We start from the raw sequence: 16,120 nt of genomic DNA, 5'->3' as shown, positions 1-16,120 counted from the left end.
AAAATAATAGGCCTACTGTCCTACAAATATACCGGCAAAAATAAGCTGGATATTTGTGCCTCAGGGCATGAGCTGGCCCGGGTGAGGCAAGGCATCAAAAAATAAATGCCAAAAAACGATGACCATTGGTCTTTTTCGGTAGTTTTCTCAGTGCCCCATGAGCTGGTAGGAGGAGGGTGGTTAGCGCGGTCTAGTTACCGGCTTGTGCGAATAGCCTGTCATTCCTCCCGTCCGAGCTCCGTGGATGAACGGAGCTCGGACGGGAGGAATGAGCTATTTACAGTAGGGATCACGATTTGGTCCTGATGAGTAGGCAGTAGGGGACTGCCTATGAAACATGTCGACTTGGTAGTCAGTAATTGCTCTACCTACATCCCCTGTTTTAACATTCCCAGCCAGAGACTCGAATAAAGTGTATTTGTTCTACTAGCCAGGGAATTTTTAATTTTTGTATTTTTTGCACTCACTAGTTAGATCCCTACACTCCACTTTTCATCACTACACCTACACATAGCTCTGTCACATTTATAGTGCTCCCGCGTAGTCCGTCTGGTCGTAGCACGCCCCGCCCCGTTATAGGGACGGGAAGACCCCTATGATGAAGCATGACACTAACCGATTTTTTTAGTGTGCGAGGGGTATTTTAAACAAGCACATGTGCTCTCATCTTTTCATCTTTAAGAGAGAGCCTATCACTTCACTTTAATTAAAAATTTCCGAAAAAAATCCTTATAAATATATTGCACCTCCACACATTGATAGAATCCATATGTTTTGATGAACTGTCCAGGAGGGTGATTCTATCTCAACCTCTACGCCTCCCTCTTTTGATTTTTTGGGATCGTCCCTGTTCCCTTTTTTAAATATGGGGACTATTACTGCTGTTGACCAAGATCGTGGGAGGCCCGTCTCAACTGCTGCATTCACCACCCTTGTTAGTATAGGACCCCATAATTCCACCTTGCTTAAATATAGATCAGGTGGTATTACATCTGGCTCTGGGCTTTATTTTTAGATAGAGTCTGTATTGCCCCCATAATTTCTTTCAGTGTAAAATCCGGCTTGGCCACCCACTCGGTACCTATCTCCGTGGCCTCATTATTGGCTCCTGTGTGAGTATATAACTCTTTAAAATGATTATGCCATTGTTCCGGGAGTATTACATTACATATGTCGGGTGCGCTTGCCTCCTGAAAACAAGGTTTATTAATGAGTTTCCAGAATGCCGTGAGGTCTCTATTCTCCGCTGCCTCCCTTAAATCCTCCCAAACTTGCGACTGGAGCGACTGTTTCCTAGTGTGTAATACCTTCTTGTAATTGCTCCTACATTGAGCAATGTGTAACTTATCCCTAGGGAGTGCTTTCAGGCTATCTTTCAAGTTCTTATGAGCCTGAGAGCATGCTCTATCAAACCATCTTGGGGTACAAACTGGGCTTAACTTTTTGGTGTTCGTTAAGAAACCCTCAAACAGGTGTGCTATTTCCTCAAATGCGTTTACCACTGCTGCACCTTCTAGGGAAAGGTCCAGACACACATTAAAGGCATCTCCTCCTTTATCCATTAGTGACTTGTAGAACCTTGCCCCATCTATTTTGGTCCACCGCAGGTGCCGCCCCTGGTCCGTAGCTCTTTCCATGGTCCCCATAAACTGTTGGACCCTTTTGTTAGAGGGGTAGATTAGCTCCAGCACTAGGGGATTATGATCACTATGTATATTCCACTCAATGACCGCTCCCTTCACCCAGGGGCTAACTGCTCTAGAGATCACAATAAAATCAATAAAGGAGTGGCAGCCTCTACCTTTAAAGGAGGGGGCGATCTCCACCCCTTCTTCCACTAACACTAGGTCAATGGGGTGTATCAGATTTTGACCTTTCATCAACCTGTCCAATTTCCATCCCTTCTGTAGTGTGCGCAAAATGTGGCCCATTCTCCAACGTGCACCGGGACCAGTCTCTGGTAATGGGTCTGAGAGATGGACAAATGGGACAATTAAAGTCACCAGCAATTATCCTTAACGGGGCCGCTGTCCTTTTCCCCTGAACTGGCTCAATATTGAGAAAGTTGTCCAGTTCTTTTATTGTAGTTCCCTTCCCATTGCTCCCCACTGCATTGTATAGATTAATAATCATAAGATTTAACCCTTTCATCTGAAGCCCCAGGGCCTGTAAATTATGTGAAGGCCAGTTAAAATTCGTCCACACCCCTTCGATCTTTAAATCCACATAGGTTATCAGACCTCCCCTGGCTCTTCCTGACGAAGACTTCTGGGCAGGGGTAGTAAAACATTTATAACCCGGTAGGAAAAAGGGATTAGAATCAATCACCCAGGTTTCTTGTAGGCATATTATCTGGAAACTCATAATGTAGTCCCTCCAGCCCCTGTAGTTAAATCTCACCGCCAGTCCCGCTATATTCCATGACAGGAGCTTTAACCCCGACTTATTGGGTGGCATACTCACCACTTGTGTTGGGATACTATTTTCTAGCATATTCCTTTCCTCGGCTTCCTTGCCTACTGTTGTTCGAAATTGGGCCGGTGTACCAATGCTACCTTGTCCCTTTAATTGGTGGTCTAGATGAGGCCCTTCTTGTGACACCTCTCTATATTTGCCTACCCGGTCACCGGGGTGGTCTAATGGAGCATTTGTTGGGCTATACTGGGGACTCTCTTGGACAGAGCTATTCCTCCATAGTCAATCTAGTTCTTCCAGAGACATCAGTGGATCAAATCTGTTTGTCAGATAAACCGCTCCTTGATTCCTAACCTGAGCGTAAGGCGTAAAATGTCGTGGTCCCACCCTGTTCCACTCGCTTCTAATTTGTGCTTCCATATTATAATCTAGATTCGGAGGGCCCCTGGGATAAAAGAAATGTAGGGGCCTAACTCTAACGGTCGTGTATTGTGTGCATGGTCCCCAATGTACAATCTGATCCACGATGTGTGGATTCCTAAAATTCACCACCACTGAGTCCCCACTAATGTCTTTGCGCCTATTCCCTACCCAACTCACCCTACGTACCAACAGAATCTCCCCCTGCTCCCTCTCTTCACGGGGTCTAAACTTGTTAAGCCAGAACATGACTTTATTTTTAAGCTCTCTATGGGTCTCGGTATGTTCTGGCCTTAGCTCAGGCACCCCCGTAAGGACCACTACATAGGGGGCGGCTTGCGGGGGCAGGTTTAGACTAAGCAATTTGTTCTTGGTATCCCTAGTCGAAAGTCTTTCTTCCTGATGCCGCGACGGGTCATCTGGGATGGTCGGTCTATGGACTATTGCCTGATGCGTAATCTTCGACCCCCCCTCAGCTTCACAATTTCATGGACACAGGAAGTACCTCCTTCTTGTGACATTAAGACTAGCCTATTGGATACTGACTAGGTCCTCTAGTGTAGACACAAGGTCCTAAAGAATCGAGAGTTTAATTAACGTAAATGCGAGAAACATGTTGACCAGTACAAACACACACTGACCGGCACTGAAAGAGGAACATTACACTCCATCCAGTGCTTGTCATTATACTTTTTAACTAAGACAGGAGACCCCTAGAATAAAAGTTTCTCATAGGTACTTCCAGCCTTATTTTAAACCCACTTTTTTGTCTACACAACCCTGGCTCCACACCCGCACTTCACAAAACGGCTGTTGGATAAAAGATCTCCGAAAAAGTGCCCCTCCTAGAGGTGGGCCCGTTGGGTATTGCAGCGCTGACCCAACGAGGAGCAGCCCAGATGATGAAGCATGACACCTGCAAAGGTGTGTGAGGGCATTACATACAACAAAATGGATGCCCAACTGTGACCTCACTGAGACCAGTAGCACCACTGCACTAGTTTGACTCATACATTTCTCCTCCTGAGGAACAGCTCAGCACTTTTTTGTCTTGATTCTTGGGGGCACACGCTGGTGCTGGACCTCCCACTCTGAGTGAGTGGAAATCGCCCCTCCTCCCCTCTCTCCCTTGTTGAATACATGCATTTGAATATTCACAAGAAACATCTGAACAGACTCCAGCTGATGCAAAATGCAGCAGCCAGGCTGATAACGGGCACACCAAGGTTTGTTTCCGTCAGAAAGGGACTTTGGCATCTCCACTGGCTTCCAGTAAAACAACGTGCACAAGTTAAAGCACTTTGCACGGTTTTTAAGTCCTTGACTGGCAGTGGCCCTGACTATCTGAGAAAACGCCTTCAATGGTATGTCCCCGGAAGAGCACTGCGTTCCTCGGAAGCAAAGCAAGTGGCCATTCCCAGAGTGAAAAAAGCTCACTGGGGTGGCAGTAGTTTTATCGCTAGTGCTGCTAAAGCTTGAAACAACTTACCAGCTCATCTCAGGAATTCTACCAAGCTCCTCTCCTTCAGGAAGAGACTGAAAACATGGTTGTTTTCTGAATAAGTCAACTCCTTTCCTAGAAACCAGTTAGGCAGTGCTCAACACCAGGACACCCTTCGGTAGAAGTGAGCTTTAAAAGCTTATTAACATAACTCCACCATAGAGAAGAAACCAAAATCAGTACCTGAACAATTCGCTCATGGGTCGTCAGTACAGCATCGAGGTACATCTTGGAGCCTTGCTCCGGCATCATCATAACCTCCGTGGTCTTTGTGGGTAAACCATAACTGCAGAAATCATAAGCCAGTTGTTAAGATTTAAGCCCTGCAAAGTATCACAAAGTCCTCCCCCCAAATACTCACTGCAAAAATGAACCAATTAACAACAAGTACAGTAGCTTCCAAAAGTGAAGCTAAAACAGGAATGTTTCAATGTTTACATCACACGACATGCAGTAATGATCTCGGTCAAACAAATGCAAACACTCAAGACAATACTCTTTAGTCTTAGAGCGCTGCATAAATTATGCAAAAAACAAGCAGGAAATTCTGGGAAGTTACCAAGTTTAGGTGGAGAGCAGCTCCTTCCTATGGAACACCCTACACCACCACGAACACTCTGAATCTGCTCACCTCAACTGACTGCTTTTTTTTTGCAAAGTTTGTAAGCATAGGATTAGGTAGTGCCATCCACACTAACCTGAAAAATGACAAAAGCCTTTTACCACTCCAGTCACAGTATTACAGCTCTGAACTATTCAAATATCATCCAAGCCAACCTGGGATGAATAACAGCAGCCACTGACCCATTTTGTTCGCTCTTAATAGAGCTCTTCAGAGAGGTATAGCTTTGTCCAGACACAAGGGAGCACCCAGTACAAGTCGAGACAATACCCTTTCAGGCTTAGAGTGCTGCATAACATATGCAAACAAGCATTTACAATGCAATAGGTCTCCCAGTATTAAAGTTTGAGCTATTGGCATTGTATATTACAATGTGTTACATTAATTTGTTATCAAACTCTGAATTGTTGTATAAAGATGATTTGTGTCACGTGACTTCCCTACCATCTCCTGCATGGCCTGCTGCCTGCAATGTCGTAATGCAAGAGGATGTTCCTGAAAGAACTTTACAATCTACTTCAGCAAAGACAATCAGACACTGTCAGACACAGAGACGAACCAACACTGTCAACAAACCATAGACAAACGGACACTATCAGAGACACCCAGAGAACAACCAACACTGTCAACTAACCATAGACAAACAGACACTATCAGAGACACCCAGAGAACAACCAACACTGCCAACTAACCATAGACAAACGGACACTGTCAGACACCCAGAGACGAACCAACACTGTCAACTAACCATAGACAGACACTGTCAGACACCAAGAGACGAAGCAACACTGTCAAATAACCATAGACAGACACTGTATTACTCAGAGAGAAACCATCACTATCTAATACACATAGACAAACAGACACTGTCAGACACCCAGAGACGAACCAACACTGTCAACTAACCATGGACAATCAGACACTGTCAGACACCCAGAGACGAACCAACACTGTCAACTATCCATAGACAAACAGACACTGTCAGACACCCAGAGACGAACCAACACTGTCAACTAACCATAGACAAACAGACGCAGTCAGACACCCAGAGACGAACCAACACTGTCAACTAACCATAGACAAACAGACACTGTCAGACACCAAGAGACGAAGCAACACTGTCAACTAACCATAGACAGACACTGTCTGACACCCAGAGACGAACCAACACTGTCAACTAACCATAGACAAACAGACACAGTCAGACACCCAGAGACGAACCAACACTGTCAACTAACCATAGACAAACAGACACTGTCAGACACCAAGAGACGAAGCAACACTGTCAACTAACCATAGACAGACACTGTAAATTACTCAGAGATAAACCATCACTATCTAATACACATAGACAAACAGACACTGTCAGACACCCAGAGACGAACCAACGCTGTCAACTAACCATAGACAAACAGACACTGTCAGACACCCAGAGACGAACCAACACTGTCAACTAACCATAGACAAACAGACACTGTCAGACACCCAGAGACGAACCAACACTGTCAACTAACCATAGACAAACAGACACTGTCAGACACCCAGAGACGAACCAACACTGTCAACTATCCATAGACAATCAGACACTGTCAGACACAGAGACGAACCAACACTGTCAACAAACCATAGACAAACGGACACTATCAGAGAGACACCCAGAGAACAACCAACACTGTCAACTAACCATAGACAAACAGACACTATCAGAGACACCCAGAGAACAACCAACACTGTCAACTAACCATAGACAAACAGACACTGTCAGACACCCAGAGACGAACCAACACTGTCAACTAACCATAGACAGACACTGTCAGACACCCAGAGACGAACCAACACTGTCAACTAACCATAGACAAACAGACACAGTCAGACACCCAGAGACGAACCAACACTGTCAACTAACCATAGACAAACAGACACTGTCAGACACCAAGAGACGAAGCAACACTGTCAACTAACCATAGACAGACACTGTAAATTACTCAGAGATAAACCATCACTATCTAATACACATAGACAAATAGACACTGTCAGACACAGAGATGAACCGTCACTATCAAATTCACATAGACAGACACTGTCAGACACCCAGAGATAAACCATCACTAATAACTACCCATAGAAAAACAGACACGGTCAGCCATCCAGAGATAAACCGTCAGTACCAAATACACATAGACAGACACGGTCAGACACCCAGAGATCGTCTGTTACTATCAAGTACCAGTAAACAAACAGAAGTTGTCAAACACCCAGGGATGAACCAACACTATCAAAAGTCCCAAATATTGTGCAGCGGAGGGTTGATGCTTTCGAGGATAGTGGAGGAGAAGGGAAAGGGTGGATGGCGGTGTGTAGAGTGGTTGGTAGACCAGAGGGTTCACACAAGTCCCTGTAACTCCTTCGGTGCAGAGAGGGGGTGCCTTCAAGGGCCCCATTCAGCTCAAAGCCGATGTGTGTTTGTGAAACATTGGTGACTCGAGTCCCTTATCACATTTAGGAGGGGGGGGGGGCGTCATTCTGCATTGTGACTTCAGGGGCTGGAACCAGGGCTCTGTGAAGAAGAAACTGTGAAAAGGATCAACAGAGGCCTTTGGCTGCTTGTCTGCAGCGGGAGGGGGGCGGGGGGGAGGGGGCTTTAGGAACGGCAGATTTATTTATTTATTTATTTATTTATGCATTTTTATATAGCGCGGACTTTACCCGAAGGTGACAGAGCGCTTCACAATAGGAACAGATCGTCTGGTGTCCTTTGCTTCTTCTGACCAGCTGTGTATAATTACTTAAATCATGTTTACTTTTGATGACTCCAGCGGAAGGCATCTTGTGACTTGACCCCAGTGACGCTAGTGATGCCAGTGACGCTCTTGCTGGTGCACAGCAGGAGAGGATGAAGGGCGAGGCGGCAGTCAGTCCGTGTTTTTGCAGCACACACGTGTATGGAAACATATGCTTCACTTACACACTAACAGTGCAAAACATTTCAAAAGAAAACGGCAACTTTGAAAGAAGTGGTGTGAGGGAGAGGAGGTGGAAGAGTGGGGTGGAGGAAGGGGCGAGCAGAGAATGAAGTTTGGGTTGGGGAGGGCAGAGGATGAAGAGTGAGTGACCCGGGGAACGAGGGAGAGGGCAAGGGGCCCCTCACAGCTCACTAACCGTCTCCTCTGGTGCCGTGAGGGCAGGGTGTCTCTCACACCTCACTCGCCTTCTCTGGGGCTCGGCTCGGTAGCTGGTGATGTCCGCAGATTGAGACCCTCAGAGGCCTGCACAGAGCATCCCTCGACTCTGAGGGTGAGGGTCCGGAGGGTCCGAGTCCAATCTGGTGAGTACAGCTCACAGTTCACACCCGTCCTCGGAACAGGGGTCCTCAGACAGTTATCCCTTGACCCCTCACCCCACTTCCTGGAATCGGAAGAGCTCTCTGGTGTAGCAGTCCCGGCTCCAGAGAGGCCTGGCCGGGGACGCGCTTGCGCAGCAGTTGCGCACCATTTAATTAATGTAGAACGAACCTCTGAGGCCTGGCCGGGGCAAAGGCTGCGCCTGCGTGCTGTGTACACCATTTAATTTATTAAGAGGCTGGGGGGTCGTGTGCGCGTGAGGAAAACTACCGTGGGGCGGGACTTCCGTTTCCTGCTGGAAGCCGCGCCCACGGAGTGCCTGCCCAGGAGAGGAGCGGTGGCGGCTGAAGTCCGGAGTGGCGGTAAGTGGGGGCGGGGGGCGCTCGGTGCACTTGTGGGTGTGTGTGTGCACGCGTGTGTGTATGCGACAGCGGGGGTAGGTTCTCTGTATGTGTGGGTGCGTGCGTGCATGGGCGCTTGTGTGTGTGTGTGTGTGTGTCTGTGTATGCGTCTGTGTATGCGCATGCGTGTTTGGTGAAAGAGCTTCCTGGGAGACAGCAGCTGAGCGCGTTCGCGAGCGCGTGCCCCGCTCAAATAGCCTCCTTGAAGAGGCAATGCGCGCGGCCAGCCCTGTCTCCTGGGAAGCATAGTCACTGACAAAAGATCTCCTGGCGGACACAGCGCTGACGCGCTGTTAAACGCCAGGAGACCTAAAAAGGAAGAGGGAACTCTCGGTAGTTCCAGGTATAGATGGAGAGCAGCTCCCTACAACATCACTAATACTCTGAAACACACACATACATGTTTGTACATGTAGTCAAACTTTGATCTACATACCTCTCTTCTACTTTCACATTCAGCCGGTTGCAAAGGCAGTGCACATACTGTGCATAGTGTTCCACCAGAGTCATTTCATAGCCAGACACTTGAATGTTGAGGGCCCCAAACTCTAAGTCAGTGCCAGCACTGATCTCCTTCATCTGTACCTTTTCTTTCTTTTTCTTTGGCTGAAACAAGATGGAAAAGTTATGACTAAGCCAAGGTATCAGTATCCATTACACATGAGGGAAGAACAGATTACCAGAAATCTTTTCAGCTCTATGATCACATGCACAGAGCCAGATAACAAAAGTTACTTACCTCTACCATTAGTACTTTTTCCGAGTTGTCTCTCACCAACCCCTCTATAAAGTCTAGAGGAAACAGCTCTATGTGGGCAAGTTTAAAGGAGGGGCAGTAGCTTGAGGCATAGATCAGAACTTCTTTAGCTACTTACTGTCAAACAATTTGCACATTGACAATCAAGACATAAGGAAGATAAATACCACCACATCTATGCATCTTAGTATCGTGAAGGTGATATACAGTTGTTGTGCCATACATTAAAAAATACACTTTTTGCAAAGGTCTTTGAGTCCGCGGTATGCTGTTCGCCGCTCCGTTCAGCCGAAGAGCCAGGTCTTGAGGGTCTTCCTGAAGGTGTTCAGGGAGGGGGCGCATCTGATATCTGCCAGTAGCTCATTCCAGGTCTTGGTTGCGATGTGGGAGAACGATCTTCCGCCTGATCTGGCTCAGTGGCTCCACAGGGTTTCAGCCAGTGCAAGGTTGGCTGATCGCAGGTTTCTTTTGGGTACGTGGAAGTTAATTCTGCCGTGGAGGTATTTGGGTCAGTTGTTGTGTAGGCACGTGTAGGCGTAAGTGACTCTCTTCTCCACTGGGAGGCTGTGGAGTTGCTGCAGGTGCTGTCTGATGTGTTCGTGGTGGGGGGATGCTGAGGACGAGTCTGGCCGTGGTGTTCTGTATTGTTTGCAGTCTGCGGAGTAGGGACTTGTTAATGCCGGCATAGAGTGCGTTGCCGTAGTAGAGTTTGCTGACGAGTGCGTGGGTGACTGTTTCTCGATTAGGGGGGGGGTCCATTTGGGTGACTGTTTTTCTCGATTCGGTGGGGATCCATTTGAAGGTCTTTCGGAGGATGCGGAGGGTGTTGAAACAGCTGGAGGTGACAGCGTTGACCTGTTGGTTCATGGTGAGTGATGCGTCGAGTATGATGCAGAGGTTCTTGACGTGGTCTGAGGGGGTAGGTGAGCTTCCGAGGGCGGTGGGCGACCAGGTGTTGTCCCATGCTGAAGAGGTGGTTCCGAGGACAAGGACTTCTGTTTTCTCAGTGTTGAGTTTTAGGCAGCTGTTGGTCATCCAGACGGCCACTTCTTGCATTCTTCTCTGGAAGTTGAGTTTTGCGGTGGTGGGGTCTTTGGTGAGGGAAGAGGATGAGTTGGGTGTCATCGGTATAGGATACGATGTTGAGGCCGTGTTGTCGGACGATGTCTGCGGGGGGGCGGGCATGTAGATGTTGTAGAGGGTCGGTCTCAGACGACCCCTGTGGTACTCCGCAGGTGATGTCAGTGGGGGCAGAGAGGAAGGGCGGTAGTCTGATCCTTTGGCTTCTTCCGTGAGGAACTAGCAGATCCAGTCTAGGGCAGTTCCTTGTATGCCGATCAAACTCCGCGTTGACTTAGGCAGGCGTCGGAGCTGCGGTGCGAAGTGGAGCTGTGCGGCATGCAGTACCATCAGGTCGCAGTGCTGGCAGCGGCTTGATGACAGCGGCCAGCGGCGTCAGTGAGACCAGGGCTGCGGTGCAAAGTGTGGCGGAGCTTGTTGCTGTGCCGACAGGTCACAGTGCAAGCAGCGGCGTGGTTGTTGCTGAAGAGCAATTGTCGTCAGAAGATCTGGAGTCAATGGCAGTGGACCAAGGCTGAAGTACGGGACGGGGTTGTGCATTGCATAACTTATGAGCGGTGCCCCCAGGCCACAGTGCAGGCAGAGGCGTCAAGGTCAGCTTGGTGTGTCATTGCTAAGACCAGAGCGGTGATGTGAAGAGAGGCGGTGCGGCGCCCACAAGTCACAGTGCAACCAGCAGCTCGGGGACAGCGTCAGTGAGACCAGGGTTGCTGTGAAAAATCTGGGAGTGCTCAATGCGGGGACAAGATCTGCGATAACATTTTCTTCTTCCCTTCCCTTATATTACATTTGTTTTTATATAGTGCTTCATGCTGCTATTCAGACGATTTTCCAGTTCTCCTGAAAGACAGAGGCCGTGGTTGTACTCAAGTATAGGAAGATGACACAGTTTACAAAAACATTTGTTCGTAAGTGAAACACCCAAAATTACAACCCAAACCTGTTGGTTCCAAGGTTATGCAACTTTGTTTTATTTTGGGAATCTGCAACACATAGATGGGATCTCATGACATATTAAGGTAACTAAGAACCAAGAGGCTATCATGAGGGAGCAGCAGCTTGTATATCAATGCCCACTCATATGTTTGTTTAGAGGACCAACAGATTAGACAAGGGGTTGTAAGACAAACTTGCATAATGGCCACACTGGGGGATTTTTGTTACAGGAAAGTACTTTTATTCCCCAGTATGGAATCTTTGGTGGCTTAGCATGCATAAAATAATGTGAGAAGCGTTGAATATCATCAAAAAAGGGCAAGAACCTTCGTCCGAACACCTTTTTGAAGGATAGACTCTTTAGGTTGAGTAGCCACTATGGAGTATGTACTCAAGTTGGAGTATTTTCAGAATATGTGACATTATGATGGATACTTCACAGAGTACTTTCATTTGATGTTAAGTAGAGATATCTATGAAAATACCATTGAACTGTCTAATCTGTAAAAAAGATTAATGAAATAAATTACCTAAATGGTTATTGTCTCTCTGAAAATCCTTACTCACATATAAATAATTTAAAAAATACCACTGGTACAAAAACGCTGCATGTAAAATAAAGGGTAAAAGAAAGAAGACTGGAAAGGAAAGTTGCTAATTCATGTAAGCAACTTTTTTCTCTGCAAAACACAGAAATAGCTTCTCCGTGGATCTATCATGAAGTTTACAGAGTAGTAAAGCTACGGTATTAGCATCAGCAAATGTTACCAGAGAGGGGCAAGTCTAGTGGCTACATGATCGAGCTAGAGCTCCAGACCTGGACTCTTGCCACGACGTGGGCACAATTGACCCAACAATTAGGTGAATCTGGGTAAGTCACATGCTCCCACTGTGCCTTAAATTGCAAATATTAAATGTATGGTGACTGTACAGTGCAGTGCAGTGTCTCTATGGCACGTCCATCATGAGCATATCCGGATTTCCTTTGATAGCTCTCATTTGGAGGTCAAGCACCATAACGAAGCATTCTAGAGCCACCGCAAGGGGGTTTGAGCACTTTACAAAAAAAACAGTAAAACAAAATTGTACTGTTGTACTTACAGCACCTCATTTTCAGGGTGCTCCTGTAAAAAAGAAAAACATGATCTTTATACACTATTCCACTGCTCCATGGTGCTACATGTGCACTATTGCATACCTGAAATAAAACAACATCCCAGATCAATGCTGAACCATTTAACTCCAGTTTCTAGAATTATACCTTCACATTGAAACTGTGTACAAAGATGTATATGCGTTACATTCATATCAATTGTGGTACAGAGGAGTATGGTATGGGTTTCAGACACTGCTTCCTGAACTTGGCTAGGGCTAGTTACCAGTCTCCAAAAGCCCCTCTTCAGATGAACAGCTAGGGGTGCCCACTCTCGCCTCTAATATTTGCACTGACTATGGAACCCTTGGCCAATGTTATTAGAAAATGGGAGGGAAAATAAAAAGGTGTCAAAGTAGGTCACGATAATTTTAAACGAACTATGTTTGGGGATGTCATAAGGGTGTCATTACAAGAACCAAGTGAATCTGTGGGTTCCTCACTTGAACAATTGTAAGTCTATAAAGCAGTTTTGGGATTCAAAATAAATGTGGAAAATCTGAAGCCCTGGTGAAGAATGAGGGCTACAGTGGTAACATTCTTGGGGTTCAAGCTGCGACATACAATTGTGCAAGTTTCCACCCTATATTACTCCCATTGACAAAAAGAATTAGAAACAAGACTTGCAGAAGTTGCATCTGCAGCACTTCTACTGGCCTGGTAGAGTTGCCATAAATAAAATCAGGATCCTGCCAAAGAGCCTCTTGTTTCTTTCAAAGGCTTACGATTTCCTTGCCTCAGGCGACCTCAAATCAAAATCAAGCCCTGGTAAACAACTACATCAGGATGAACAAAACTCAGACAATAGAGGTAAGGATATACATATGGGCTGGTTTCACAGGGTGGTTTAGCGATACCACACATCCAAACATTAACAGACAGTTCTATTGTGATCAAGCACTCAAAAGGTGATGGATGGGAAGCTTGCAATAAATCGAACCACTGGCAACTGCTCAAGGTAGCATTTCAACCCACTGTTCCTTTGCCCACCGTGCCACCTGTTTAGACCCAAAAATATGCAAATCAGGCTTGATCATGTCCAATAGAAGCAGTTCAGCCCAAACTGTTGGGCCGGGTTCTCCCCGACTGGAACACAAGCAACCCAAGTCTGGTTTCACACTTCCTTTGGGTGTAGGTTGGTCCCAGTGGCAAAGGAAACATGGGACCCACGTTTGGGCACACCTGTGGCCACTTAGGATGTTTCATTGAGAACACAAAAGGTCATGGGAGGAATACTTGCAAAGAGTATAAACACTGGCAATAGCTCAGGTAGCATTCCAATACATTGTTCTTTTGCCCATAAATACCACCTTGGTTTGAACATAGCCATGTGCAAATCAGTCTTGACACTGCGCCAAAAGGAACAGTCTACCCCAAACTGCCAGGTCCTTCCTGAACCAGAACTCAAGCAACCCAACACTAGTTTCGCCATGAATGGCGCTCTTCAATTGGGTGTAGTTTTGTTCTAGTGACACAGCGAGCATGAGAACCATGTCTGGGCATACAGTTGCCCACTTAGGGCATTATATTGAGCACACAGAAGGTGCCAAGTGGAATGCCTGCAGTAAGTCTAACCGCCGGCAATTGCTCAGGGTAGCATTCCAATCCATTGTTCTTTTGCCCACCATGCCACATAAGTTTGAATCCAGCCTTATGTAAATCAGTCTTGATCCGGTGGGCTGTTATGTTACCTTGTGGAATAGGGGAAACAGAGACACATAAGCTAGTGTGCAGGACAGACCATCTCTTAGTGGTCATCACCCTCTGGTAGATCATTGGTCTCTACATCCTCATGGGAGCTGGGGACTGTGTTATTCACTTGCAATACAAACTTTCCTGGCTGTATAGACAGGGTGGCTGCTACGATGGAGTTTACGAATTACTTCGTCCCATATACCCCCCTTTATCTTTCAATCCAGAATTCTCCCCAGCCCTGTACAATCACTACTTTCTAAAGTGGCAAAAGAACAGGTTGTTCCTTATTTAAAGATGACCAGACCAAAAATGTGAAGAGCTTAAGTGCCAATACAACCTTCCAAAGGCAGAAAGATTTTCTCACCGCCAAAACATTGTGTACTCCCACCAAGGATCAAGGAGGGGTCCCCATGAGAGCTAACCAATTTAGAGAAATGGCTGATGGGTGCTACACCACATCAGCCTTACACAAACACCTGTTATAGGTGCACGCCAAGCACAAAATAGCAGCATAAATGTGATGGGAGCTAGAACTAGGGATTACTCTCACCAACAAGGAATGGGAAACATTTATGATAGGACTCAAGCCCCAGCAAGAACTGGCAAAATTAGCGAAACACAGTATCAAGTGCCAAGATCCTGGTATAGAACACCATAGAGAACAGTAACGTGGGACAAAAAAAGCTGAATATTTGTTGGAGGAGATATGGGGCCACTGGATCCCTCTGCCACTTGTGGCACTGTCCGAAGCGGAGGTGCTGTTGGGAAGGAGTACTTGAAGAATTGCGGAATATTTTCATGTTTATATTGCTAGCGACCCAGGCGCTGCACTGCTTGGTCAACCAGTCCCGGGAGGTGAATCACATGAATCAATGAGAGGTAAATAGCTATCAGTGGCACTAATATCAGCTGTCCACAGTCCAGGCCATCGTAACTGCATAGGGTAAACAAACACCCCCCCCCACCCCCATCACCTGTTTTCGCAGGAAGGGCGATTGCCTTGGAATGGAAAGGATAACACAATACAATGAAAGTCATAAGTTATTAGCCGGATTGGTCCCCGTTTACTTCAGTACTATCTCCTGAATACAGAGAATTACACCAAGATATCTCAGAACACTTCATCTCTTCATCTCATACCTGAAAATAGGTCCCAGATCCTACCCCAAGGGTGACTGAGCAAACACACAAAGTGAATAGATGTTTTTCCCAGCACTCGTGCCTTTTTCCTAGGATCTAAAGGTCATGTACAATGCCCTCAAGTGTTGTCTGTAGTGAGGGGATGGGCATGGGGAGAGCTCGGGCACGGTTATAGTTTGTTAATACAAAAAAGGTTGAAACGACACCTCGCAAGTCAGTGGATGTAGGCAATGGTATCTGTAACTGGACAAAATTAATAAAAATATTTTACACTAAAATGGTAATCTCTCCATCGTCCCTCCTCATGAAGCCACATTGCGATCCAAATTTCCTTTTGCTTGGTCACCAGACGCGATTCCCTACCTTGGCATTCAGTTGGCGAAGCCCCCTTCCAAGACGGCACAACTAAATTACTCTGCTCTTTTACCTCAGACCAAAGAGTCCTTGTCCTCCTGGAGTCGATTACATCTCTCCTGGTCTGGCTGTATAGCGGCAGTTACAATGACCATTCTTCCATGCATACTTTATATTTTTCAAACTCTTCCATTCTACCCTCCGCCCAAAGCAATCCCTTCGTTAAAAGCGCCATCAATATTTCATTTGAGAGGGCAAGAAACTCCTTCTGCACCATGCGATTTTATACCGTCAAAAGTCGATGG

At 46.5% G+C, this 16,120-nt stretch overlaps 1 protein-coding gene across 1 annotated transcript in view; it reads right to left on the bottom strand.

Moving 5' to 3' along the window:
* MRPL48 (mitochondrial ribosomal protein L48) overlaps nucleotides 1–16,120 on the bottom strand; it is a 67,376-nt gene that overhangs the window by 17,488 nt on the left and 33,768 nt on the right. The window contains exons 5-6 of the mRNA XM_078656247.1: nucleotides 9,137–9,306; nucleotides 4,520–4,622 (exon numbers count right to left, since the gene is read on the bottom strand). Coding sequence (XP_078512373.1) covers nucleotides 4,520–4,622; nucleotides 9,137–9,306 — 273 coding nt within the window. The remainder of the gene's footprint in view (nucleotides 1–4,519; nucleotides 4,623–9,136; nucleotides 9,307–16,120) is intronic.

The sequence above is a fragment of the Lissotriton helveticus genome, chromosome 8 (genome assembly GCF_964261635.1).
Source record: "Lissotriton helveticus chromosome 8, aLisHel1.1, whole genome shotgun sequence".
Classification (NCBI taxonomy): Eukaryota; Metazoa; Chordata; class Amphibia; order Caudata; family Salamandridae; genus Lissotriton; species Lissotriton helveticus.
The sequence above is the reverse complement of the archived record's forward strand: the minus strand, read 5'-3'. Positions and strand labels throughout refer to the sequence as shown.